The 25,388-nt window shown below is 40.4% G+C and overlaps 1 protein-coding gene across 1 annotated transcript in view; it reads right to left on the bottom strand.

Annotated features, from left to right (window-relative positions):
* Positions 1-389: 389 nt before the first annotated feature.
* Positions 390-25,388, bottom strand: part of LOC111569882 (adenylate cyclase type 1-like) — a 72,274-nt gene continuing 47,275 nt past the window's right edge. The window contains exons 10-20 of the mRNA XM_023272309.3: positions 20,811-20,908; positions 20,559-20,643; positions 18,587-18,676; positions 14,582-14,856; positions 13,733-13,859; positions 12,171-12,287; positions 8,608-8,754; positions 8,047-8,145; positions 7,430-7,544; positions 5,600-5,724; positions 390-3,043 (exon numbers count right to left, since the gene is read on the bottom strand). Of these exons, the coding sequence (XP_023128077.2) occupies positions 2,711-3,043; positions 5,600-5,724; positions 7,430-7,544; positions 8,047-8,145; positions 8,608-8,754; positions 12,171-12,287; positions 13,733-13,859; positions 14,582-14,856; positions 18,587-18,676; positions 20,559-20,643; positions 20,811-20,908 (1,611 nt within the window). The 3' untranslated portion in view covers positions 390-2,710. The remainder of the gene's footprint in view (positions 3,044-5,599; positions 5,725-7,429; positions 7,545-8,046; positions 8,146-8,607; positions 8,755-12,170; positions 12,288-13,732; positions 13,860-14,581; positions 14,857-18,586; positions 18,677-20,558; positions 20,644-20,810; positions 20,909-25,388) is intronic.

Here is a 25,388-nt window from a genome sequence, read left to right as displayed (position 1 = left end):
TCTGTAAAACTTCATGAGTGCTAAATTGTGTTTTTCACACTTGCTGTTATATTATACAGTATCTGGTCTGTACACACACAAACGACCTCCGCTGGGATGTTTTTATGGTAGCCGACATGCTTATATCATCACCATGAGGTCAACACTGCTGAAAAACACTGCTGGAATCAGGTTGACTTTGACCTCGATGTTGCTCCAACTTCTTCTGTTTTTCTGCTGTTATGTAACTTTCGAGTATGATGGCCTCTCCATATGCACTGAGCATATGTGTGTGTGTGCGTGTGTGTGTGTGTGTGTGTGTGTGTGTGTGTGTGTGTGTGTGTGTGTGTGTGTGTGTGTGTGTCTGTGTGTCTGTGTGTGTGTGTGTGAAAATGAGAACAGGAAGAGCATTCTTACCTCAGAAGATCCCTCCCCACTGGCTTTATTTTTATAATCATAATACGTCAATATCATCGCAGTGCAAACACTTAGTATAAAATATTGTCTTTAACAAAATTTACATTCACATAAAACATCTCAATAAATACATCTTCAACAAAAGAACTTGACAAATATCAGGTCATTCATAATATATCTCTGAAAAAGACTCTACAATGTACAATAATAGCTAGTAATACCTACATATAACAATTGAAACCCGTATCATACAGTATGAAAATATCCAATTTACAGGAAAAATATTGTACACAACTCCTTTCCATCAACATCCTTTCAACTGTTTAAAGCAAGTGTATAAAAAATTCTCATTTTAAACCTCTTAGAAACTTAAAATAAGCAATCAAGCTACTATATAGATTGGAATCTATTTTAAATATGATAAGTAAAACATAATTTCAATCATTTTATGGTGTCCAAATAAATCTCTCCAAAATCAACACTTGCCATCATTTTGATTTACAAAACTGTTAATGAACAGCTCAAACAGTAAAAATACAGGCATTCAACAAAAGGAAAAACACAATAACCGTAGCCACGCATTCAGTTGTGCTACAGATCGACACGAAAAGTTTGATATGTTTATGAAAATAGGTTGGCACATTTGAAAACCAGCTACCTGTTGACTACAGCAGGAGCGGGGAGGAGGAGGAAACCCCAGCCTGACGTCTATCTATCCTGAAATATGTCCTCAAAAAGGTTTGCACACCAAGCTCATGAAGAAGACCTTAAAGCACCTTACATTCAAGAGGACCGCTACCTTCACTGCATGCATGAGGACTACATTAAAACAGAGTCACTGTGTGCCCGCTGCTCGGCCTGCATTAGTTTTTCATCAAAGCATGCATGTAAGAGCCACAGGCTTGCAGGCAGTGCATGCTAGAACAGATTAGAGGAGAGTTAATGGCTGTGGTAAGCCATACTGTGAGTGGCATGCTATACCATAAAATAAATCATCTGGGCTTGCATGAGGAAGCCAGACACGGAGGTTTGGGTGTCTCCTCATAAACAGAAGTTTTCTTTTCTTTACCAAAGCAGCTTTAGTTCATAAAAATAGTAGAACAGAATATTTCAACAATAGAAAATATTTCTTCATAAACAAGCACGCAGAAAAAAGTTGCCTTTTTTAAATATAATTTCGATGAGAAAGAAGGAATCACACCCGCACAATACAGAAAATAGGTTTTCTAAGTCATGCTTCTACTCCACAGAGATACAGATTGGTGTGGCTAACTATGCACACTCTATTGGCTACAAACACTATCAGGTCAAAATAGGATCCAGCTGGCTACAGCATGCAAGGGGTGGATAGGCTGAGAGAGGAGACAAACCGCTTTATTGCTACACTTTGACGAGGAAGAATCTGGAAGTCAAGCATCACAGGGAAACAGACAGCAAACATGACTGAATGCAGCAGTGGCATCATGCACTTAAAGACACCAAGCACTCGGCTCAGGGAGTCAAGAGTTTACCTCATGTGCTGTTCGAGGTTTTCAGTGAAAGGGCAGAAATGTACTGTACTGCCCCGCAAATGACTGAAGGCAATGCCCTGTTGTGTTTTGGCAAGTTTATACCATTAACTGCCTTTTACAATTATGCATTTGGCTTTATCCACTTCAAAAACATATATCTCTTGGACAACAGTGCCCCTGTAATTAATTCATCTGAACTGGTGTCCAATAAATCAATAAAGTAACCGAAAGGCAACAACAAATAATGGCAAAGAAACTCATTGTGAGGACTGGTCGCTAAGGCAACAGCACGGATTTGGTTTTATACTGAGAGAAAGGGGTCAGGTAAGGTTGTTAAAGGAATTTCTGGATGTGGCTGTTGTGAGAGGCTCGTGTGCTACACTATCAACTGTGCATTGTGATGTGTTTTTATTTTGAGTTAGTTTATTATAGTTGTGGGTACAGTTTTGGCAGTCGACTCTGAAATCCAGGAGACATCCTTGGCCTTTGATTGATGACAGAGCAACGTGGCTAAAGAATCCTGTATCCTGTTCATGACACCCTGTGGTGTGAAACAAACAGGACTTGAGTGTAGACGGAGAATCCGATCCAGGCCGCCACACAATCAGTCCAAAACACAGTCCAAGCCTGAGTTCCGATGATTAGTGTCTCAAGCGCCCTGCGTTCCATAAACAGTAGAAGAAGAGTGGAGAACAATGTTTACTCCTAAATAAGCTTTCTCTGCTACAGCTTTCTTACTGCCATTTGAGCTATTTACCCATCTCCACTCTTATTTTCCATGGTCACCATGGAGACAGCGTCCCTCACACCATGGCTGTGGACACAGAGGGCAGGTACCTGGTGGTGCTGGTGGAGGTGGTTGGTTTAGCCATGCTCGGGCTGGGCGTTCTGATGGTGGCGTAGGTGGTCACGGTTGGGGCGGGGCTCAGCCTGGTGCACACGCTGCCGTGGGTGAACGCACTCGACCGGCGCTCAGCGCTGCCAGGCTGCTGCTGCTGGGTTTGAGATGCCCTGCTGGTCTGTCTGCGCCCCTCCAGGAAGTACGTAAGCATCTGACCTTTACCCTTCACGCTAACCTGGCCGCGGCACACAAAGTTGTAGTGATCGGTGATGAGGCGATAGACATCCTCTGTCACCTGCAGGACAAACACAGAAGGATGAGAAGAACATTGCACAGAAAGCTAGAGTAAAGATTGATAAAGACTGGTAGCGCACTTAGAAATGCAATTAGGTCCCTTTAACACCAACATAAACCATGGAGCTGCAGAGGTTTCTGATCATTGTGAAACTTGTGCATTTTGTACAATGGACAGTGGAACACAAAGGACAAAGAGGTGTAACAGTGCACAAAAATGTACGTTTGTCACGGGGGAAGGGGGCAGGGGGCGGTATCCTCAATGCAGGTTGGCATTCAGGAAAATCAGTTGCCTGAGCTTGGATGGGCTACGATTTCTTCTTTCAGTGAGTATCTGCCCTGTTTTTGAGAAGATTCTCTTAGTTGGAACAGAAGTTGCCACGATACAGTCTCCCCTCCATCACCTTCACCAGGTGGGGGAAGACTGAGGCCTTGGCCTGCCACCAGCTCAGTGGGTCATCTGCTGGTTGGATGAGGGGCTCCTCAAGATACGATCTCACCTCCATTAAAGCATCAGCTGTAGGATTTCTCCTTGCAGCATCTCCTGTAGCTCTTTCATCAAAGAGCCTCCACACAGCAGAAGTTTATGGCTCTTCCTCCACTTTGCCCTCAAATGGTGGAGGTGGCTGGCTTCTGGGGTACATTTTGCTGCTGCTGCACTTATTATCTGAAGTGCGTCATCAACAGCTCTGTTGTCACTGAAGGAAGCTTCTTGAAACTAGGATCCAGTCACGCAGAAATCGCAGGTTTCTGCAAGGATAGTGTTAAACTCCATACTGCATTAAAAAAGTCGGGAGTCCGCTCTTTTGATTCACTACAAAGCATGACACATCACTAGGGGGAGAGAAGAGAGGGTCGGTCAGAGAACCCAGACATAGACACACAAGAGCAGGCAGAAACAGATCAACTTAAATTAGGAGCTTTATTACAAAGAAACCAAGGATACAAACAGAACCGAACAAACCAACAAGAACCAAGCTAACCAAACTCCAGTCAAAAAACTGAGGATTAAACTGGAATTGAGGAACAAACTCTAAACAACTAAACACACTCGCAAGCAGGTCTGGAGTCCAGGATGGAGCCGGCGACAGCGGCTCGACAGGACAGGCAGCAGACAGAGTGGATTGGGTACACAGGTAGCTGACACTAGTCCATAGTCTGGCTTTACTGCTGCTTTACTGCTCAGATACAGGTGTGCTGGTGCAGCCGCTGCTTCCCATCAGCGCTGATCATCAGCAGCAAGGAGTGCAGCAAGAGGGGGAGATGCCAACAGGCAGCAGAACAGAGGAGAGAGAAGTGTACCTGTGTCTCAGAGTTACATATCCACTCACTGCAGCTCAGCACAGCAGCTCACCTACAACTCTGTAGAACTACTCTGCACTACACAATGGCAAATTGTAATACTGGAGTAATTCAGGCATACATTTTTGAACCAGAAAACCACTCTGAACAATAATGATTCAGAAAGCCATTCCATTCATCCATCCATCCATCCATCCATCCATCCATGCATCCATCCATCCATCCATTCATCCATCCATCCATCCATCCATCCATCCGTTATCTATACACCGCTTAATCCTCATTAAGCTTGTTTTAAGCTTGCCCCATCCGCGGGGGCCGTACGGCTCCGTGCGGAAAAATTACGTCATTTTCGCACCTACGCCCCCTCGAGCGGCCTTTCTGTGCGGAAAATTTCCATTCCGTGCACCTCCAAATTTTTCTAACTACGCGGACGGAGCCACGCGGAAAAACATGGCAGAGGGCCAGGACCTACTCATAGCTGAAGTCTAGAAATACGTGCACTTATACGATTCATCACACAGAGATCACCATGGTAACCGTGTTATGAACAACTCATGGTGTGAAATTAAAACTAACTTCTGAAATGTTTTTATTCTGTAAAATGCCATGTTGTAAGTGGGGTAAACAATGGCAAACTTCTTCTACTCTAGTACTAGAGTAGACCAGGTAGATGTGTGTTTGCGATACACTGCCCCCTGCAGTTTGGGTGCAGACGCCGCATGGAGTATAAATGCACACACGTTCTCTCGCACGGATTTCCGTGCGGCTGATTTCCACGCAGCTCCTTCGTGCGGAAAGTATAACCCAGCCTTTAGGGTCATGGAGGGCTGGAGACTATCCCAGCTGACTTGGGGTGAAGGCAGGGGACACCCTGGACAGGTCACCAGTATATCACAGGGATACATATAGAGACAAACAATCACACTCACATTCACACCTACGGACAATTTAGAGTCACCAATTAATAACCTCAGCATGTTTTTGGACTGTGGGAGGAAGCTGGAGAACCTGGAGAAAACCCATGCATGCACAGGGAGAACGTGCAAACTCCATGCAGAAAGATCCCAGACCTAGGCCAGGACACAAACCGGGGATCTTCTAGATGCAAGGTGAAAGTACGAAACCAAGTCACTGTGCAGCCCCATATGTACATGTTAACTTAAAAAGCCACTATGCAGGGGATTCAGAAAGCCTCTTTTACCAAATTCCATGAATAGAAATATGTCCGTACGTGTGGATGGAAGAGCTGTACCTGTATCTTTCCTTGTACTCCAGTACTGTCCATCCTGCTGGCTACGTTCACTGTGTTCCCCCAGATGTCATACTGAGGCCTCCTGGCTCCGATCACTCCTGCCACCACCGGGCCCACATTGATACCTGTGTGTGAACATCACACAGAGCAGAAAAGTGCTGAAAAATACACTGATTTTTCAAAAATGACAAGAACACTTGCAATGTGTGTTTTTTTATTTGTTTTGTTTCTGTGTCATTTTAAAAGGTCAAAACTTAAGATTTTTTACTTCCCATGAGCTGTCTTAGTGTGACAAGGGAAGCTCATACATGTGTTTCCAGGTGCAGAATGGAAATGATCAATGCCAGTTAACTGGTGATAATAATAGCTGTCTCTCTAAAAGCAAGGTAAAAAGACAATGCAGTTAGGTAGAGTATTGCAAATTTGAGTTTTAAAATCAAGTTTTTAACTTATTTCTTAGTGATCAAAATCAACATGTTCATTTTCAGATTTTTCTATTATTTAAACCTGAAGATAATGTTAAGGTTACTGTAGACTGCAGAGCTGGTGATCTAATAAGAAACACGAGGCCCCAGTGTCAGTATGAATCAGTATTAATACTCACACACTTCAAAAATGGCTAATATCCAGGTACAGTTTGGGGAAAAGCTCTGTCAATTTTTTTTAGGTAAATGCTGTCTGTGAATGTGAATGTTGTGATAATTCAACAACGTGTGCATTGCATTCATTTTCTGTAATGACAAAGTGATTGCTGCATAGAATATGTCTGCAGTTCACCACCAACACACATAATGATGCTTAATTATGATTTAGATGGAATTTATTCCTCTAACAGAGGGAAGGTGATTTGAATATCTCCTGCTCTGTTCAGGGATTTTTCTATTTCATATGTGGAGAATTCTTCACCTTCTTACTATTATTTGCAGCTGAAATTACCTTCTGTTGTTTAGCAACAGGTCATTTTCTTCTCTCCTTTTTCTTTAATGAACAGCAGAGTGAGCATGGTTTGGAAGAGTTTTTTGGTATTTCACTATCCTCCTGATTTAAATCCTACCCAGAGGGAACTTAAGCTGACATGTTAATACCAACACATGGGCTTATTTGGGGAATCATTGTTTACACCACGTTGATCGTCTATCACTGAGCATCAGTTGTATTTTCACATAAGCTTCAAATCCAATCCAGACTGATGAGGTAAATTACTAGAGACCACAAAGAATATTTTATTACCCACATAATGTTAATCCACTGTGAATGGGTCTTTAGTATCATTTTCAGAATATTAAAATATTGTGTTTAAGATTGAAAAACAAAAAGTTATGTTCGCTTTTCTAACATTATGATGACATATCTCTGCAAGTCAAAGGTATTGCCTCATCTTTGCAGCCGGTTCTAGAGGATTTCAGTGATGGACAGAGACATGACACAGCTGCTAACTTTGTTTTTTTTTTTTTCTTCACTTTCTGGAAAGACAGTATTGCACAAAAGTTGCATTTCTGGAAAGTGGGTTCAGGAAAGCACACAAGCACACACTGTTTTTACACATGGAGCCCCACAGTGAGCAGACAGGATGGCATTGTGTACACCAGGTTACACTGGGATTAAACAAGGGCTCCTGTTGCAGGCTCCCCACAGGATACCCAACACAATGGAACCCAGAACTTCAGGTCTCGCTGTGACGAGCTTCCTGGAGGGAACGCTTTTCTGTGATGCATTTCCTACAAAGCTTACCGGCACTGAGCGTCCATGGTGTCCAGTGCAATAGGTCAGAAGCTATGACATCAGTGTTTATATAGGCCAGTGAGTGTGTATGTGTGTCTCCTAACTCACCTACTCTCAGGACAAAGTCATTGTAGGACTGGTAGTTGATGGCATCAAGGACGTCAAACATCTCAATGGCAAAATCTGACACCGTGCACAAATGTGAGGTGATGGACTTCTTCGCCTAGGAAAGAGAAAAAGCACACAAATGTGAAGAATAGGCACATTAATGCAGAAATGTGGCTCGTTATACCTGAACTGGGTGATACTAGTCTTCATCTCTGCTTCCCTGCATGATCACACATATTAATATCTATGAGAGCTATAAAGGTGTGTATCAGGGTTTCCCCAAAGTCAAACCATTGCCGCGACTCACTGTTGAGTTTGCATAAAGTTCTGCAAAAGTTGCAGAAAGGGCTCTTTTGTCTGTCAGCTTTGCAGGGTTTTAAGAAACTTTATGAATGCAGAATATGCTGACGCCACAGGGGCTGGTAATCCCTCACAGAGGATTTTGCGGACTGAAACGTGACAGTGTTCTAAATATCAACACCCAGAAAAACGTACCTGGAAACACTAGGCAGATCAAAAATGCTGAGCACATTCTGAACTGTTTCAAAACCTGCTAATACGCTGCAATCACACACAGAAACTCATGCAGGATCTAAATATGGCTGCAGCATGTTTACCTTGGAAGCAGTTGTAGGAACCAGCCCTACTGCAGCCATGTATGTACTGCCGATGGTTTTGATTTTCTCGATATCCCTGTAGCACTCTTTATCCATCAGCTGGGAGAAAACAGGATAAAAACAGGAGGAAAACCTTACAACTATCGCAAATTTCAAATCAAAATGAAGTAAATTGTCAGTTTAGGGTTAAATATATATTATAGGTTATGCTGGTGAACAAATCCAAATGCAATTTAATGGACTATTTTAGCATGTTTGAGCAAATTAATGCTTTATGATGCCGATTATAGATTCAAGCAGGCCAAACGTCATCTGTAAGTGATTCCTTATTTTGAAGAACTTTCCCAACCGCGACCATTGCTTATTATATTGCATCACTAAACAGTATTTTTTAACCCTCAGTCATGGCCACAATGTCCTCTTTGAAAATGATATGGAGGTCATATTGCACTGAAGCATCCCTCCAGATTTTGTAAAGAGTAGCAGACACGAAATCTTCATGAAAAAAGATACGAACTGCTGATTTGTGGACGGACGGATGGAACACATAACATTGCTCACCTCATCAAAGTCGGCAATGATCTCATTGAGCAGCCTCAGACACTCGACTCCCATGTTGTTGCCGTCCAACTCAATGTAGAAGTCGTTGAAGTTGGCGATAGAGGCGAACAACACTCCAACCTGAGCATAGGACTGATAGTACAGGTCCTAGGGGGCAGCACAGTTATCAGACTGATTATAATGGTTACCAGGGATTTAAAAACAAAATCCTGTTGTTGTGGACAGAAGGCCTTTGAACTCCGAAACCGCTGGCAGGTTTAAAAGGCATGCTATCTTTAAGAAATAGAGCCAGAAATTGATGCAATTATGCACCATTCTGTCAGAAAACAGAATTAAGCTTAAAATCAGGATATTTCATCATAATCGCTTTATTGTATATGCCTTCATTTGCATTGCCTTCAGAAGTAGTGTTCCTGAATTAGACAAAGTATTTTATGTAAATTTGTTGAAGTGTACTTGCAAAATTATGCTTGCACACACTGGATACAAATCCCTTTCACCATACATTATAAAACCAAGCTCTAGCTGTGAAGGAAATAAACTGTGTTTCACCATATAATTACTTACACATACTGCTGATGCTTGTGAATTTCTGAGTGTTTTCATACTCTCACACAGAAACAGATTTCATATGGGGCGTACAGTAGTTACAGATGTTATGGAACTTAAAAGCCACATGCATTGCCGCTGCCAGTTCAGATAAGGATTCAAGAAAGCTTTGCTGTCAGTCTTTTCAACAAAATAGCAGTTGCATCATTAATAAACAGCAGAAATCTATATATCATGAAAATATTGCAGAAATACTGGAGAGGATTTGGATTTTGTTGGTTCCAGTATTGCCAATATATATCTCTGTGGGGAAAAACAAATCTTAAAGACAAGCACAACAAATAAATCAGGCTATATGCATGACTAAATATCAGCCTTTACTGTCAGTTAAAGTGACCTTTTTGGAAATTAGAGCAAACAATGCTACTTATGTGTATTAGGGAGAATTTGCAAAGGGGTCACATTTGCAACAAGAAACTGAGCACAAAAATAAGGAAGGAAGCAAAATAGTTCAGCAACTTTTCATTGAAACAGTCATGTCACCATGTCTCATCCATGTATCATAGTTGCATAAGGACAGCAGACTTGCAGGTAAAAACTGTAGTTTCAGATACAATGAAAATGCTTTTTCAGCCATTAATTGGAGCAGCGAAACTCTGAATTCTGGGCAGCAAAGTCCTGCTGCATTGTGTTATGAATACAGTCGTGGGTGAACTTTGGACTAGAGGAAAGAGAGGAAGCCTTTCTATACACTGTAGCTCCGAGGGGTCAGCAATGCGCTGGAAACATACTTCCTGACTTCCTGCCCCCACTGCTGACTAGTCTCAGCCTCAGATGATCCCTGCACTGTCGTCTGCACAGCCTCGCTTATTGTGGAAGGATCAACCAGTGCTGCTTTATGTTATTATCATTATTAATAAATGCAGGTAACTAGTAATGTCAGTGTGGACATGCAACTCCAGCGCAGTTCAAAAAGCTGTTAAATAGCTGCACTTTTGAATCCGTATGACAAATTCCTTTAAATCTTTCAAACTGCAACTCAGAGCTGCTGTAATATGTTAGACAAGCAACATCAAAGCTGTCTCCTAATTGTGGTTGCTCTGCTTTATTTGAATTAAAGTATGCACACACACACACACATATACATATATATCTATATGTACACTACCGTTCAAACGTTTGGGGACACTTAGAAATGTCCTTATTTTTGAAACAAAAACATTTTTTTCAATGTAAATACAATTAAATTAATCAGAACTACAGCCTAGACATTGTTACTGTGGTAAATGACTTTTCTAGGGGGAAACGGCTGATTTTTAATGGAATATCTACATAGAGGTACAGAGGAACATTTCCAGCAACCATCAGTCCTGTGTTCTAAATGGTAAAATGTAAGGTTTTAATTCATTCACATTTACATAAGAAATCTGAACACTAATATCACACCCAGTAACTGGTCCATGCTTTAAATAAAGTGTGTTAATATGCATAAACTGTCTGAACACAGCTTTACTGTTTACAAACTGAGCTTATCCTCATGAAGGGTGATACAGTCCCTGATTCACAAGCCAAAGGATGTATGTTTTCATCCCTTCCTGAAGAGGGCAGGAACAGAGATCAGTGAAGGGGATGTTCATCAATCAGTGCACACAGACACACACAGAGGCTGTCAGCTCACACTTCCACTTTAACACCACAACACACAGTCCAAGTAGCAGTGCCATTGTCCCAACAGCTGGGATTTTTTCCCCAACACTTGCAGGAGCATTGGGGCAGTTTCTCTGGGAGTTGTGTGTGTGTGTGTGTGTGTGTGTGTGTGTGTGTGCGTGTGCGTGTGCGTGTGCGTGTGAGTGTGCGCGTGCGCGTGCGTGTGTGTGTGTGTGTGCGTGTGTGTGCGTGTGTGTGTGTGTGTGTGTGTGTGTGTGTGTGTGTGTGTCTGTCTGTCTACGCTGACCCCGTAACCCAGTAAAATCAGAAAAGCTTCCACTGAAACTTGTTCAGCAGGACCTTCAGACCTGATTCAACTGAAGTATTTAGAGATGATCAGACTAGATTATTGTTCACTCCATGAATTTGGTGATTTATGGGTCAAAACACATGTTGAATTGACAGTGTTTAATCTGATGAGTGTGTGGAAACTAGTGGTAAAGAGAGTGATAAGATGGGCATTAATACTGCACAGAGACATTAACATACTCATTTTAGATGATATTTCTATGATATTTCTCTGTCATGAGTATTGGTATGTGTGAATTTATCCACATTCCTCTCAGTTTTAATTTATTATATTGAACTTGTATTAGCCCATGGAATACACACCCAAGAGCATTGCTTCATTAACTGTTATCAGCAGTTTACTGCTGTAACAGTAGGAAAGAACATCCAGTATATCTGCTAAACCACCTCTATGGAAACAACACAACCACACCTGCAGCAAGCAGATATGGAAACACTGCTATTCCCTTTCACCACCTCAAAGATCAAAATTTAACAAAGATAAAAAAAAGGAAAACATGTAACATGTAACATGTAACACCTACTGACAATTTAGAATCACCAATTAACCTCAGCATATTTTTGAACTGTGGGAGGAAGATGAAGAACCTGGGGAAAACCCACACATGCACAGTGAGAACATGCAAACTCCATGTAGAAAGATTCTGGGAGGTCCAGGACGCGAACCGAGGATCTTCTAGCTGCAAAGTGAAAGTGCTGACCACCAGAAAATATGCAGTAATTCTCTTACCCAGTTTTTGCTTTTTGTTTTAACATATTGTACAGTTTTACTTCACCAGCCGTGTCATTTATTCAGATTTATCTATCCAAAACAATTATTTCTCTCAAATTTATGTATCCCACTTTTAACCGAAAAGTCGTCACACCTTTTGGGCTGTATGTCAATAAAGCAGCACCTCTGTGTGTTTCAGGAAGCTCTGAGTCTTTTCACAGGCGTTAACGCTCTTTAGACAAATGATCCCTGTTGGACGAGCCTGGGCATGCCGGTGGATGCTCACCATGTTCCTGGGGTTCGACATGAGGAAGTGTTGAGCCACATGAGCTGGCAGCAGGTTGAACAGGATCCTCTTGTTGTCCAGCTTCACCTTCTCCATGTCGTCTCTCTCCTCCTCCGCCTGGATGTCATCAGCAATCACACAGAGAGGAGGACAAGTGGGTATTTAGCAGAGTGACACGTGTGAACATCTAAAGTGATACTCATATGCTATTGTCAGATTACTATGAACCGTTACTGTAGTTTAAAAGCTTGAAGGGGAGATGTAATTGCTTGCCCTTATCACTAGAGGGAGATAATGATTTGCAAACAAGAAAAACTTTCTCTGTCATTCTTAAAATAGAAACATGCAGGCTTTCAAGATCCACTGAGACTACACAAGACTGTGCATTTTAACTGAAACAAAACATCTGCTCTATATCTATCCATTAATGCCTAAAACTGAATCTCAGTGCAATAAATAACACAAATATAAAATATAAAAGCAATCAGTTCTTACATATTTAAGATTTTGTTTCCCTAGAGATGCTTTTGTGCTCACAAGGGAGTAATTTCAATGTTACATCAATAGTAATCTACACAGATAAGGCTGTAAAAAAGAAATAAATGCTGAATAGTCACAGCCTATAATAGTAGCCTATATCATCTCATGCCATTGCTAGAGACATTCATTTATTTTTAGCTTACACAGGTTGTCCCTAAAGTCTGAACATCTAGGAAATCTCAGTAACTATATATATATTTTTTGCCTCCACAGATTAAATATGGCTTTGTCAAAAGAAGAAACAGTTGAACTGGTACTTCTCAGTGGACGTGAAAGATGGACATAAAGAAAGATAGCAGATGAATTGAATGCACGTCATCTAAAGAGGATTCCATTTGGCTTTTCCATGATGGTGAAGGTTAGGAAAGTTTAAAGAAACAGGCAGTGTCATGGACAGACCCTGTTCTGGAAGACTTGGAAGAATTGGTCATGGCTAACATTTATGTTAGCCCCAAAAAATCACTTCCCTAACCCTAACTCTAAGCCTAACCCTAGCTTTTGATATGTCCATCCTGCACATCCACTGAAAAATACCAGTTTAACTCTTTCTTCTTTTGACAAAGCCACATTTAGTCTGTGGAGACAAAAAATTACAGTTAATGAGATTTCCTGTGTCCAGACTTTCGGGACACCCTGTAAAACAAGGCAGTTTGCTTCAATGGAATGAAGAAAAAAAAATACAATTTCGCTTGAAATTAGTTCATATGTTCTGGAAACTCCACATTATAGAGGCATCAAATTACACTAATTTGGCCGACACTGTAATTAAAAGCACATTGTCCTTGAAACACACAGTGGAGACAAATATCTTTCCATACACTGTTCAAGGACACCAAATTACACAATCCACACAATCAATACTCAGTCTGCTACTGACACCTTGAGTTTATTGCAAACAAAAATGACTTGATAAGATTATTTTTTTTGTTGTTCCAGTGTTGGCTGTAGATGTTTAGCTAGGTGTAAATACAAACGTTAATTGACACAGTAGCTGTATCGGGTAGTTAAGTGTACAAACATACCTGAGTTGCCCAGAGATAGTCGAGCCGCAGCTTAAGGTCCAGTTGTCTTGAATGAAGAGCCAGAGCTCCACAAAACAGCAGAACTGCCAACACAGGATCATAACCTTTTGTATGGAGAAAACCAACGCTGGAGGACACAGACACAAAAACAAAATCAGTTTAACAATGTTGTTATAAAGACAAAAAATGGGATGATTAATAAGTAAGTAACAAAACAAAATGCAAATTTAAATAAAACATGTATGTATAGAGGAAGAGGTAATATTTAGGTCCTTTCTTTACATCAAAGTACTAATATCACATTGTAAAAAATACTCCATTATGTCCTGTTTTCAAAATGTTTATTGTAACATATGTAAGTATATTCAGGCAAAGGTACTGCAGGAAAATTACCCAAGACACTTACATACAATTAGGTTATTATTGCTAATGCACTGTTGTAAAAGCAGAATTTTACTGTTTTAGTTGGTTGAAGTGGAGGTCATTTTTAACCTATTTTCTACTGGGCTGTAGGGTTCTAATAATGAATCAATCTCCTCATTATTTTCAGATTAATCGACAGTGTTTGGCTTGCAAAAATTTGAAAATGGTGGAAAATGGCATCACTATTACACAGAGAGTTCACCTTCACAATTCTGGCTTTTTCTCTGAAAACTAAAGGCTTTTAATCAGAGCCACATAAACACAGATTGTTTGGAAAATGTTTATTTTGTAAAATAACCATGAAGTGAAGCTGTCAAGTAAATGTAATGTAATACAAAGTATATGTCCCTCTGAAATGCAGTAGAAGAATAAAGTTGCACCATATACTAATACTTGATTATAACAACACATTAGATGCAGTCTCACCCCACAGCTTGGCGGTAGCCGCCGATTTCCATGACAACGGTGTAGGTGACAGAGAGGAGGAGGAGCAGGAGGATCTTGGGGAGTGAGGAGACTCGGAGATAGGGCACCATGGTGAGGGTGCCGGCCACGCAAGACAGCAGGGCGTATGCCATGTTGGGACAAGTTCTGTCCACTGTAGTGCTGTTGGTGGGTCCGACCCCAGGAGAGTCTGCAGGGGCGTCCTCCACAGAGCGGTTAGAGTTCGTCACAAGTCTCCCCCAAGGAACACAACCCACCTGGAAGAACATGAACCAGGTTATACACAAGAGATTACACCCACCAGGTATACTTCTAACACTGGGGGTACTTGCTGCTATTACTGCTGTATAGAAGAGTATGTGGAAAGATTTGCTCAAATAGTTTAAACAAAGTAGGCAACTAAAGAAGCCGAGAAAGGAGAAAACATATTAGAAATATGTATATTGTGTAAATTATGGGCTCTAGAGGTGCTACGTTTGGAGCTGTAACAAAGCAAAATGGCCCACAGCCAGGCTAGCAGCTCTATGAGGACAGACCCAGGCAAAGCAGCGTTTTGAGCTAAATGCTAACATTAGACGGCAAAATCAAAAGCCAGTTTGTTGTTTCCACATTCCTGTGCACAGATTTGCAGACAGTGGATGAGATTTTATTCCTACGACAATAGGTAGTTGGTCTGCGATACAGATTGTCACATTGCTCTTAATACCAAACTCAGAAAAACATACAAGGTTCCTGTGGACGTTTTTCAAAGACTGCCTCTAACTTTGCCCTTTTTAAAGGATATACGTAGTAGCTGGTTACAGTCTGACTGTGTAACTGTGTGAATGTGATCTTTCTAGAGTGGGCTGAGCACAGTGAGTGGACATAGCAAAGGACTTCTGGAGAATTTAGAACTTGTTTGAGCATTGTTGATAGAAAACATCTACAGATCAAAGCACCAAAGTTGACTACTACAACTCTTAATGATGGATTATAAAGGTGTGGATGACAGAGAATCTGCTCACAAGTCACCTCTTAAAAGCAAGTATTTGTTTTGGGCACCGTAAGTATAACACCAGCATTAGGTCCATGAGTATGCTTTCGTCTACATGACACTAATTTTGTCATCTCCCCAAGTCTGTCCTTGCAGACAGTTTGCGCAGTGCCAGGAAATGGCAGTAGTGTGCAATATGAAGATACAATACACTTTATGGAACAAAGTGCCTCCAGCAGACTCCAGACAGACAAGACAGTTAGCAACATGACTACAGGTCTCTAGTCTCCACAGCTGTTCATGTCTCCACAAATCAAGACTAAGGACCAGGGTTTTATCTTCGTATCCACTACGGTTTGTGTGACCTCTCCACAGACATCTATGTACAGCCCAGAATATGTGTAACAACGCTACAAAAACAATAGAGACCATGCTCAGCACTGCATGCATGGAATACATAGATACAACCAAATGTGCATGTACAGAACAGAGTCCTTCAAGCAAACAAGTGAGATAATAGCAACAACTACACATCTGTGGTGTCCACAGAGTATAATCAAGGCCTAAGTGTCTACAGGCCTAGCAGCTCTACGAGGCTGTAAGATCTGTTCTGCCCTGACCTGAATGGTAATATAAGCATGCTAATGTAATTAGAGTGATGATAAGATAAGATAAGATAAAGTTCTTTATTTCTCCCCACTCCAGGGGAAATTTACATTGTTACAGCAGCTTATGTAACATTAGACATAGTGATAAGAATAAAATAATAATAGAACATGCCAATATTTAGCAGATTTCATATTTTCAGAATTCCTTTTTATATGCTGTCATTTGCTGGTGAGCATTAACACAAAGTAGAGCTACAACTGATGGGAATATCATGAGATTTGCAGGCAGATGAAACATTATCCAGTGGGATCAACTATAACAATTGAATATTTGTATCAGCTTGAGGGCAACCATTATTGTGTGCTAATAAAACAGTCTTAGATAATGCAAACATTATACCCATTGAACAGGTGTATTGTCATTGTGAGTATATAAGCAATGAGCTAAGCACAGAGCAACTAGACTTAATTAAAAAGTACAATGATTGTATTAACCTGTTAACCAATGATGACCACACTGCAAAAATTAACTGCCTAACCTAGACTTATAATCTCATATCAAGTCAAAAAGTCTTTTTGATCTTGTTTTGAGAATAATTTACTATGCAAGAGCAGAATTTGTAAGATTATTAATCTTGTTTTAAGATTATTTGTCTTTTATTTCTTACTTAGTTTGCAAATCCTAAAATTAGTTACTTTACATGCATAATAAGATAAGTGACTGTCAGAGACTCTGTTTGATGCCACAGTTTATCTTTTCAGACAATTTTTAGCTGTAAAAACTTGTTTCAAGACCTCCTAATAACAAGTGATACACTTGGACTTTGGTGACATTATTAGAATTATTACAAACAGTGTCAGTAACATCACATGCTGTATCAATTCATCATTACAACACAGACAGTAACAGAGCATATATCACCTCACCACATCTTCATCTTTGTTATTCATTTCAGTTTTTAAGTGCAATGACATCATCAAGGTTATATTTAGCCAAAACATAAACACTGCTTTTGAAACTGACTGGGTACTGCAATGTATGATCAATGAGCTTTTCAGCATCTCTCAACTCAGTGGCCTGTACAAGATAAGGTACTGCAACTTCATAGGCTAAAAGATCTCTGTTCCAAGCCAGTCTCATAAAGCTGTAAAAGCATAATGTGATACACATGTTATGTTTATATTAAAATGCTTCAAGCAATTCTTTATATTTTGAGAAGCAACAAGTAATCTTTGCTAGCACTCTATGTAGAAAGCAATATTTGAGAGAGCAATTCAAATATATATTATTGGCAGTGCTGAGTCTGTGCACATGCTGATGCTTATCATACATGCAATCCTGGTTTTGATTTCAGTAGAGTCAGTCAGGAGGTGGAATTTTTATATATCTGCATAAGTTTTTGGGTTTATGGCTCCATGAATGCAGTGATCTAGGTTTGATTTCAGCTTATGGCTCTTTACTGCATGTCTTGCTAGTAATAAGAAAAATTTAAAAAAGAATTATTTGCTCATATTTAGTATTTTTTTCACTTATTATTGGGCAATATCAAGTCTGATTTCAAGTATTTTGACTTGAAAATCTGCATTTTCAGCTTATTTTAATCTTTTTGGATACTTACCTGGGACCTTATTTCTAGATTTAAAAATCTTATTTCAAGATTACTTATCAAGTAAAATTTACTCGCTGCATGGACAGATAATTTCACTAGTTTTAAGTGAAGGTTCTCTGAAATTTAGTGTTTATATCTTATATTTGGGCTACCCTTTTTTGCAGCGCATCATCAGAGGCTGTGGAGAGCAGGACCACCCCTTCACTACATCCCTGCTGCAGCACCTGTGCTGTATTTTCGTTTACACACACCCACACATACACACATTTGAGGCTGACCGACTTCTGGGGCCGATGCTGACACCAACCAATTTGCGTTTAAAGTGTTTTAATGGGTATTTTACACTTGAACAATCACTGTTTCATTCTTCTGAGAATCCACAGTACCATCTGCTCAGCTGTGATGCATTACTCTGCCAACTCATGCACTGCAGAGACTTATAAACAGTGTAGTCTTCTGGATGAGAAGTGGAATCATGACACTGGTTTTCTGTAACTCAATTTTTATTCTTAATTGTGTACTCTCATTTCTTTCATTTGAATTAATTTTAGACTTCAAGTATTCATCCTATCATGGCATCTATATTTTAGCCTTCTTTACTTAGCATTGATAAGCAAATAAATTATTTTCTTGACACTGAACTTCCAAATTCAACTGCTGTCTATCTTTTATGTTTAGAATGTTTTATGACTCTGTGGAGCATTTTTAATTGGTAGTGTAAGAAACTGTGCTCCACATATGAGCTTGAACCTATCATATGACATGCATTATGGTATGTTATATTATGCACACTCACCACACAGGCCTGGGTTACAGAGTAGGTGAGCAGAACGAGGAAGACACACAGCACCGTTCGGATCTGGATGGTGAGGCAGCCCGGTTGGCACTAAAACCAAAGCAGAGAGAAGGGGAAGTGAGCAGGGGGCTGGAGAACAGAACCAGTCAGCAAACAAAGCACCTGTTTATCTACTTTAATAGCATTTTGAACACATCACTAGCCAGGAGTGGAGAGAAAATGAACGCATTTTGTGGCGTGTTTCATTATGTGCAGGTCAATTAGAGAAGACGCTTAAAGGATATGATGACAGCTCAATGTAGCATGATAGCACAGTGTCATACAGAGGTTATACCTGTGATGTCACTGTATGCATAAACCGCTAAATCACTCCAGCTCAAAGGCTGAGCATGCAGCCATCACAATGCAGCAGTTTTGTTTTCACAGACAAAAAAAAAAATATCAAAAGACGCAAAATTGGAAGAATTCTAGCATAAGTATTTCAAGTCACAAAGTAAAAATGTTCAATAAGGACTAATGCAAAAACATGTTTGCACTTTTTGAAGTAACTGTTAGTATTTTTTGCTTATAGTCTTAGCATGTGTGTTGACCTCAAAAGATTTGCAGTAAGTCTACTTATCGCTTTGAATGACGCTTTTAAATTTGTCCTTTACTTGCTACCTAATCCGTTTAACATGGCCAGGAATGCAGCTGAAAGAATGAGGCTAAACATGCCGACATGCAGATTTCTGCCTTTAACCCTATGATGCGCAACATGGCTCAAAAGTGACCCAAATCCAATGAAAAATGGGCATTTCCTGACTGACACCGCGCATCAAAGGGTTAAAGTACCTCTCTGGTCAGCTACTCTATTGAAATGCTGAAACTACTCCATGCTGTATAATTTCAAGTTTCCAAGCTACAAACTGAGAGAACTGGTGCCTTCTGTTTGTTACTCCGCCAAGGAGGCGGAACCTCGGTGGAGTTATGTGATGATTGGTGTTGGTTTGTCTGTTAGCAACATTACTCAGAAACAGATTAACGGATTTAGCTGACATTTTCAGGGAAGGTCAGACATGACACAATGACCAAGTGATTAGATTTTGGCAGTGACGCAGCTTATAGTCTGGATCCACAGATTTGTCAAAGATTTCTGCATCATTGCGAGATAGAGGGACGACATCACTGTAACTATGACAACAAGTGAACATTATGTCAGCTGCCTGCTGACGATCACATGATTGTGATCCTACAACAAATCGACGACTGCAGACCATGATTTTTTTTAAGATTTCATCTATCAGAAATCATACAACACCTTGGCGGAGTACTGCGCTGCCAGGGTGCTTTTCTTGTTTTGTATGCAACCCTGGAAGTTTGAATCTGTGTTTTTGAGACTATCATTGGCACAGTGCAGGTGAAAATGCAGCTCAGTAGACTCATGATATGTTTTTAAGGATATAAAAACACCAAGTGGACATGTTAACAAGGTAAAAAATTTAAACATCCCAAAGTTTTGATGATTTTAATCATGGTGACAAATGCTGCTATAAAGTACAAACCATTTTTGCTTATTGTAGATGGAGATAATTAGTCAGTTGAATAATCAAGGAATAACACAACATTTTGATGAGCCATTTAGAAAACAAAAGTGTCAAACTTTTGTGTATTTCAGCATCTTAAATGTGAAGATTTGCATTGTTTCTTTGTTTAAAATCATTGTAACTGGAATATTTTGGGGGGTTTTAACCATTGGTTGGACAAAACAAATGGTTTTAAGACATCACCTTGGGAACTAAGAAATTGTAAATGGCAGTCTTTGACATTTCATTGGAAAAAAAATCAATAACTTAATTGAGTTTGTTATTAAACTCACCTTTTTTCACATTTCAACACCCACAGACCACTGACTATCCAGTAACTTCTACAGATCTTTGTTGCTTATGATCGTCATTACTTCTTACCGCTGCAGCAGCAGGGCTGTGAGTCTTACCTGAACACTAGTGAGGTGCAGGTACATGACACAGGCCACATGGAAACACACACACAGCACCAGCAGCAGCAGCACCAGCATCCCCCTGAGAGACGAGGAGACGCCACAGTGAGCAGGACTTTCCTAGTTTTCCACTGACGGCAGTGAAATCACCTTTCTTTCTAACCGTCTCACTAAACTCAAGCAACACTGATCCAATTACGCTACACAAATGGACAAACAGCATGTGTGCATATCTGAGTGTGTACGTACTGTGGGATCATTAGCAGATAGATAAGGCCAAATAGAGCAGCAAGGATCAGTGAGAGAACCACTGCGCTGATGAAATGGTCATCATAAACCTGGTGATACTGAGAGAGGAGGAAACATAATTAAACAATAACAATGTATAAAAATAATAATCAATCCATCCATCCATCCATCCATCCATCCATCCATCACTTTTCATGAGAAACCTTGGTCCTTACTTTGAAACAAATGGGACATGCTGCTCAAGACACAAAAAGTACATGAGAGTCTTTGGAAGATAGTTGTCTGTCTGTTTGTCTGTTTGTTTGTCTGTTAGCAACAATACTCAAAAATGGAGTTAAGGATTTGGATGAAATTTTCAGGGAAGGTCAGAAATGACACAAGGACCAATTGATTAGATTTTGGCAGTGATGTGGCCTATAGTCTGGATCCATGGATTTGTTAAACATTTCTGTATCATTGCCAGATAGCGGCACGGCGTCACCGTAACTATGACAACAAGCGAACACTACGTCAGGTGCCTACTGATGATCACATGATCGTCAGCACAAATCCACCGCTGCAGACTTATCAGGACTTATCCGTCGGAAATTATACAAGAAATAATTGATTAAATTGTGGAGGTGTTTCTGAGTCCCATCAATTCCCACCACCTGCTTCATATTTAGGTCACGTGATTAGGTATCCGTACATATCGTACACATACATAACACACGCCTGTGCTCAGTGCAAGGTCATTTTGTTATGTGAGTTCATCGATATTAAATGACCACATTCTATGTTGCAATGATTTCTGATCATCAATAACTAATAAACAAATGCTGCATTTCTATAAAAATATGCTGAATTTCTGACAATGGCATATAAAGGAATGAACAGCCTTGTGATCCTACTACAAATCGACTGCTGTGGATCATGATTTTTTAAAGATTTCATCTGTCAGAAATCATACAACAACTCAGCAGCCTTGGTACTGTGCTCTCTGAGTGCTTTTCTTGTTGTTCTTGTTCTTGTTTGTGGATTTATCTCATCTTTAAACACAGACCTTCTGCAGTGGCTCCTGAGGTGTGTACTGCTAGTAAGGTACACATGTGGACAAAATAGTTGGTACCCCTCGGTTAATGAAAGAAAAACCCACAATGGTCACAGAAATAATTTGAATCTGACAAAAGTAATAATAAATAAAAATTCTATGAAAATTAACCAATGAAAATCAGACATTGCTTTTGAACCGTGGTTCAACAGAATTATTTTAAAAAATAAACTCATGAAACAGGCCTGGACAAAAATGATGGTACCCTTAACTTATTATTTTGTTGCACAACCTTTTGAGGCAATCACTGCAATCAAACCATTTCTGTAACTGTGAGACTTCTGCACCTCTCAGCAGGTATTCTGGTCCACTCCTCATGAGCAGACTGCTCCAGTTATCTCAGGTTTGAAGGTTCCTTCTCCAGATGCCATGTTTCAGCTCCTTCCACAGATGTTCAATAGGATTTAGATCAGGGCTCATAGAAGGTCACTTCAGAATAGTACAATGTTTTCCTCTTAGCTATTCTTGGCTGTTTTTAGCTGTGTGTGTTTTGGGTCATTATCCTGTTGCAAGACCCATGACCTGTGACTGAGACCAAGCTTTCTGACACTGGGCAGCACATTTCTCTCTAGAATACCTTGATAGTCATGAGATTTCATTGTACCTGCACAGATTCAAGACACCCTGTACCAGATGCAGCAAAGCAGCCCCAGAACATAACAGAGCCTCCTCCATGTTTCACAGTAGGGACAGTGTTCTTTTCTTGATATGCTTCATTTTTGTGTCTGTGAACATAGAGCTGATGTGCCTTGTCAAAAAGTTCCAGTTTTGTCTCGTCTGTCCATAGAACATTCTCCCAGAAGCTTTGTGGCTTGTCAACATGCAGTTTGGCAAATTCCAGTCTGGCATTTTTAGGATTTGTTTTCAACAATGGTGTCCTCCTTGGTCGTCTCCCATCAAGTCCACTTTGACTCAAACAACGATGGATGGTGCGATCTGACACTGATGTACCTTGACCTTGGAGTTCACCTTTAATGTCTTTAGAGGTTGTTCTGGGCTCTTTTGTTACCATTCACATTATCTGTCTCTTCCATTTGTCATCAATTTTCCTCCTGCAGCCACATCCAGGGAGGTTGGCTACAGTCCCATGGATCTTAAATTTCTGAATAATATGTGCAACTGTAGTCACAGGAACATCAAGCTCCTTGGAGATGGTCTTATAGCCTTTACCTTTAACATGCTTCTATATAATTTTCTTTCTAATTTCCTGAGACAACTCTCTCCTTCACTTCCTCTGGTCCATGTTTAGTGTGGTACACACCATGTCACCAAACAGCACAGTGACTACTTGTAGACTACTTGTGGTCACATTATTTTCAGTCTTTTCTAGGGGTACCATCATTTTTGTCCAGGCCTGTTTCATGAGTTTATTTTTTTAAATAATTCTGTTAAACCACGGTTCAAAAGCAGTGTCTGATTTTCATTGGTTAATTTTCATAGAATTTTTATTTATTATTATTTTTGTCAGATTCAAATTGTTTCTGTGACCATTGTGGGTTTTTCTTTCATTAACTGAGGAGTACCAACAATTTTGTCCACGTGTTTAGATTGAGCCTGAAGTTAGAGTTTTAAATGTCACAAAGGTGGCTCCCTTGTAACCTTTCTGGATCACCGAGGTAACTAATGTTGCACATCTAACCCTTTCCAGAGTAAGTTCTGTTCAGAGCTTTGAATTTTAATTGAATGTAAGAAGCAGCACCTTTTTACCAGTTCTACTCTAAATGATGCTTTCTAGGAGTAATAATGACTCTGAGGGAATACCTTGTAGCTGTCCATTTGTATGTCTATTTAGTATGAATTACACAGAATATTCAATTGTTAACATTAATTTCACTTTGATTTGGACAAAAAAAATAAATAGATTTCTATGCATCTTTCATTATGGGACAGTGTCAGATGGCACTTAGAGCTGCCATGTTAGAAAAGCAACTTATAAGCTGAAAATATGTGAATTTAAAAGTTCAAATGTGCTGTTGCTGTTTGTAATTAATAAAAATATCTTTTGAACTCTCCTTCTATTTTTTTTTTACAACTGAGTCCATCATGCATACATTGAAAGTTATTTCAATGTATGCATGTAGTTTATAATGCTACACTTTTCCTTCATCTACTATCAAAGCAGGAGAAAAACAGGTTTTGCCCTGAATATAGTATTCCAATGTAATGTTTATTTAATAAGGGAATTAAAGAGCTTTTTTGAGCCAGAATATGTGTTTTGAATCTCCACCTTCACCTTCCCCTCGCCTCAGGAAAAGCTGGATGAAATGCTTGTATGTTCCTGCCAACAAAACTTCTCTTGTCTTGTGCAGAAATAAAGAATAACTTCCAGAGATCTGATGTTCATTTAGATCTAAATTTGTAGTACAGTGATGTATTCTGAACTCTTCCAGCATACTCTGAGACAAAACATTTGTGTGGGAGTAAACAAACTTATTACAATAATTTGTGTCATCCTTTTATTTTTCTCTCCTAGTGGCATTTTCCTGAAGGGTGAAACATCTAAGATTTGTTAAAAATGAAGTCATATTTTTAACTAGTTTTCACTCTATAGAAGATTTTAATTCTTGTCCAACCAGTTTGAATGTTTAGATCGCACACACACACACACACACACACGCACACACACACACACACACACACACACACACACACACACACACACACACACACGCGTGCGCGCGTACCTATACACACAAACCACCCCTGCTCTGTGTCGCCTTTATTGCAGTGCCCACGCACACATAGGAGAAAGATATCACGTGTGCTGCTCAGACGTTCCCAAATCATTATCTGCACCCCCTCCTGAGAGGGTGGGTGGATTCCCCCCCTCCTCTCTTTCACACACACACACACACACACACACACACACACACACACACACACACACACACACACACACACACACACACACACACACACACACACACATCATAGACAACAAGCGTGGGAGAGAGGGAGAAAGGGGAGAAAGAGAGCTAGAGACTGTAGAGTGTGTATGTGTGAGAATAAGACGGGGGGAGCAGTCACGAAGCATGTTACCTTCTGTGTAATGAGGAAAGTATACATTTGTTACATTTGTATGCTTTTGTAAATAGACATCTGAGCTGTCAGCTTCTCTGCAGATGTGTGTGTGTGTGTGTGTGTGTGTGTGTGTGTGATCACCCTGCGCTCCCTGTCTCTGCTCCTGTAGAACAGGGTGATGAAGTTGAGGTCTGATGTCTTGGACTCGGTCTGCCTCGCTTCAATGAGCCGCCCGATGTAGCGGTTGACTCGTGTTCCTGGTGAATGCTGCACAGCGGTGGCTGAGAAGGACGTCCGACTCCTCAGCTTCTCCGACGCAGTCCGCAGGGCTCGCCGCTGTCAGACAGCAAAACACAATCAGTGTCTGCAGAGGCCGGCCTGCCTGATGTGGTAAAGCTGACTGGTTCTCAGCTGATGGTGAGGCATACAAATGCAGAGTTTTGTGAGCTCAGCACTCAGGAGATTTT

The sequence above is a fragment of the Amphiprion ocellaris genome, chromosome 2, assembly GCF_022539595.1.
Source record: "Amphiprion ocellaris isolate individual 3 ecotype Okinawa chromosome 2, ASM2253959v1, whole genome shotgun sequence".
NCBI classification, from domain to species: Eukaryota; Metazoa; Chordata; class Actinopteri; family Pomacentridae; genus Amphiprion; species Amphiprion ocellaris.
The sequence above is the reverse complement of the archived record's forward strand: the minus strand, read 5'-3'. Positions and strand labels throughout refer to the sequence as shown.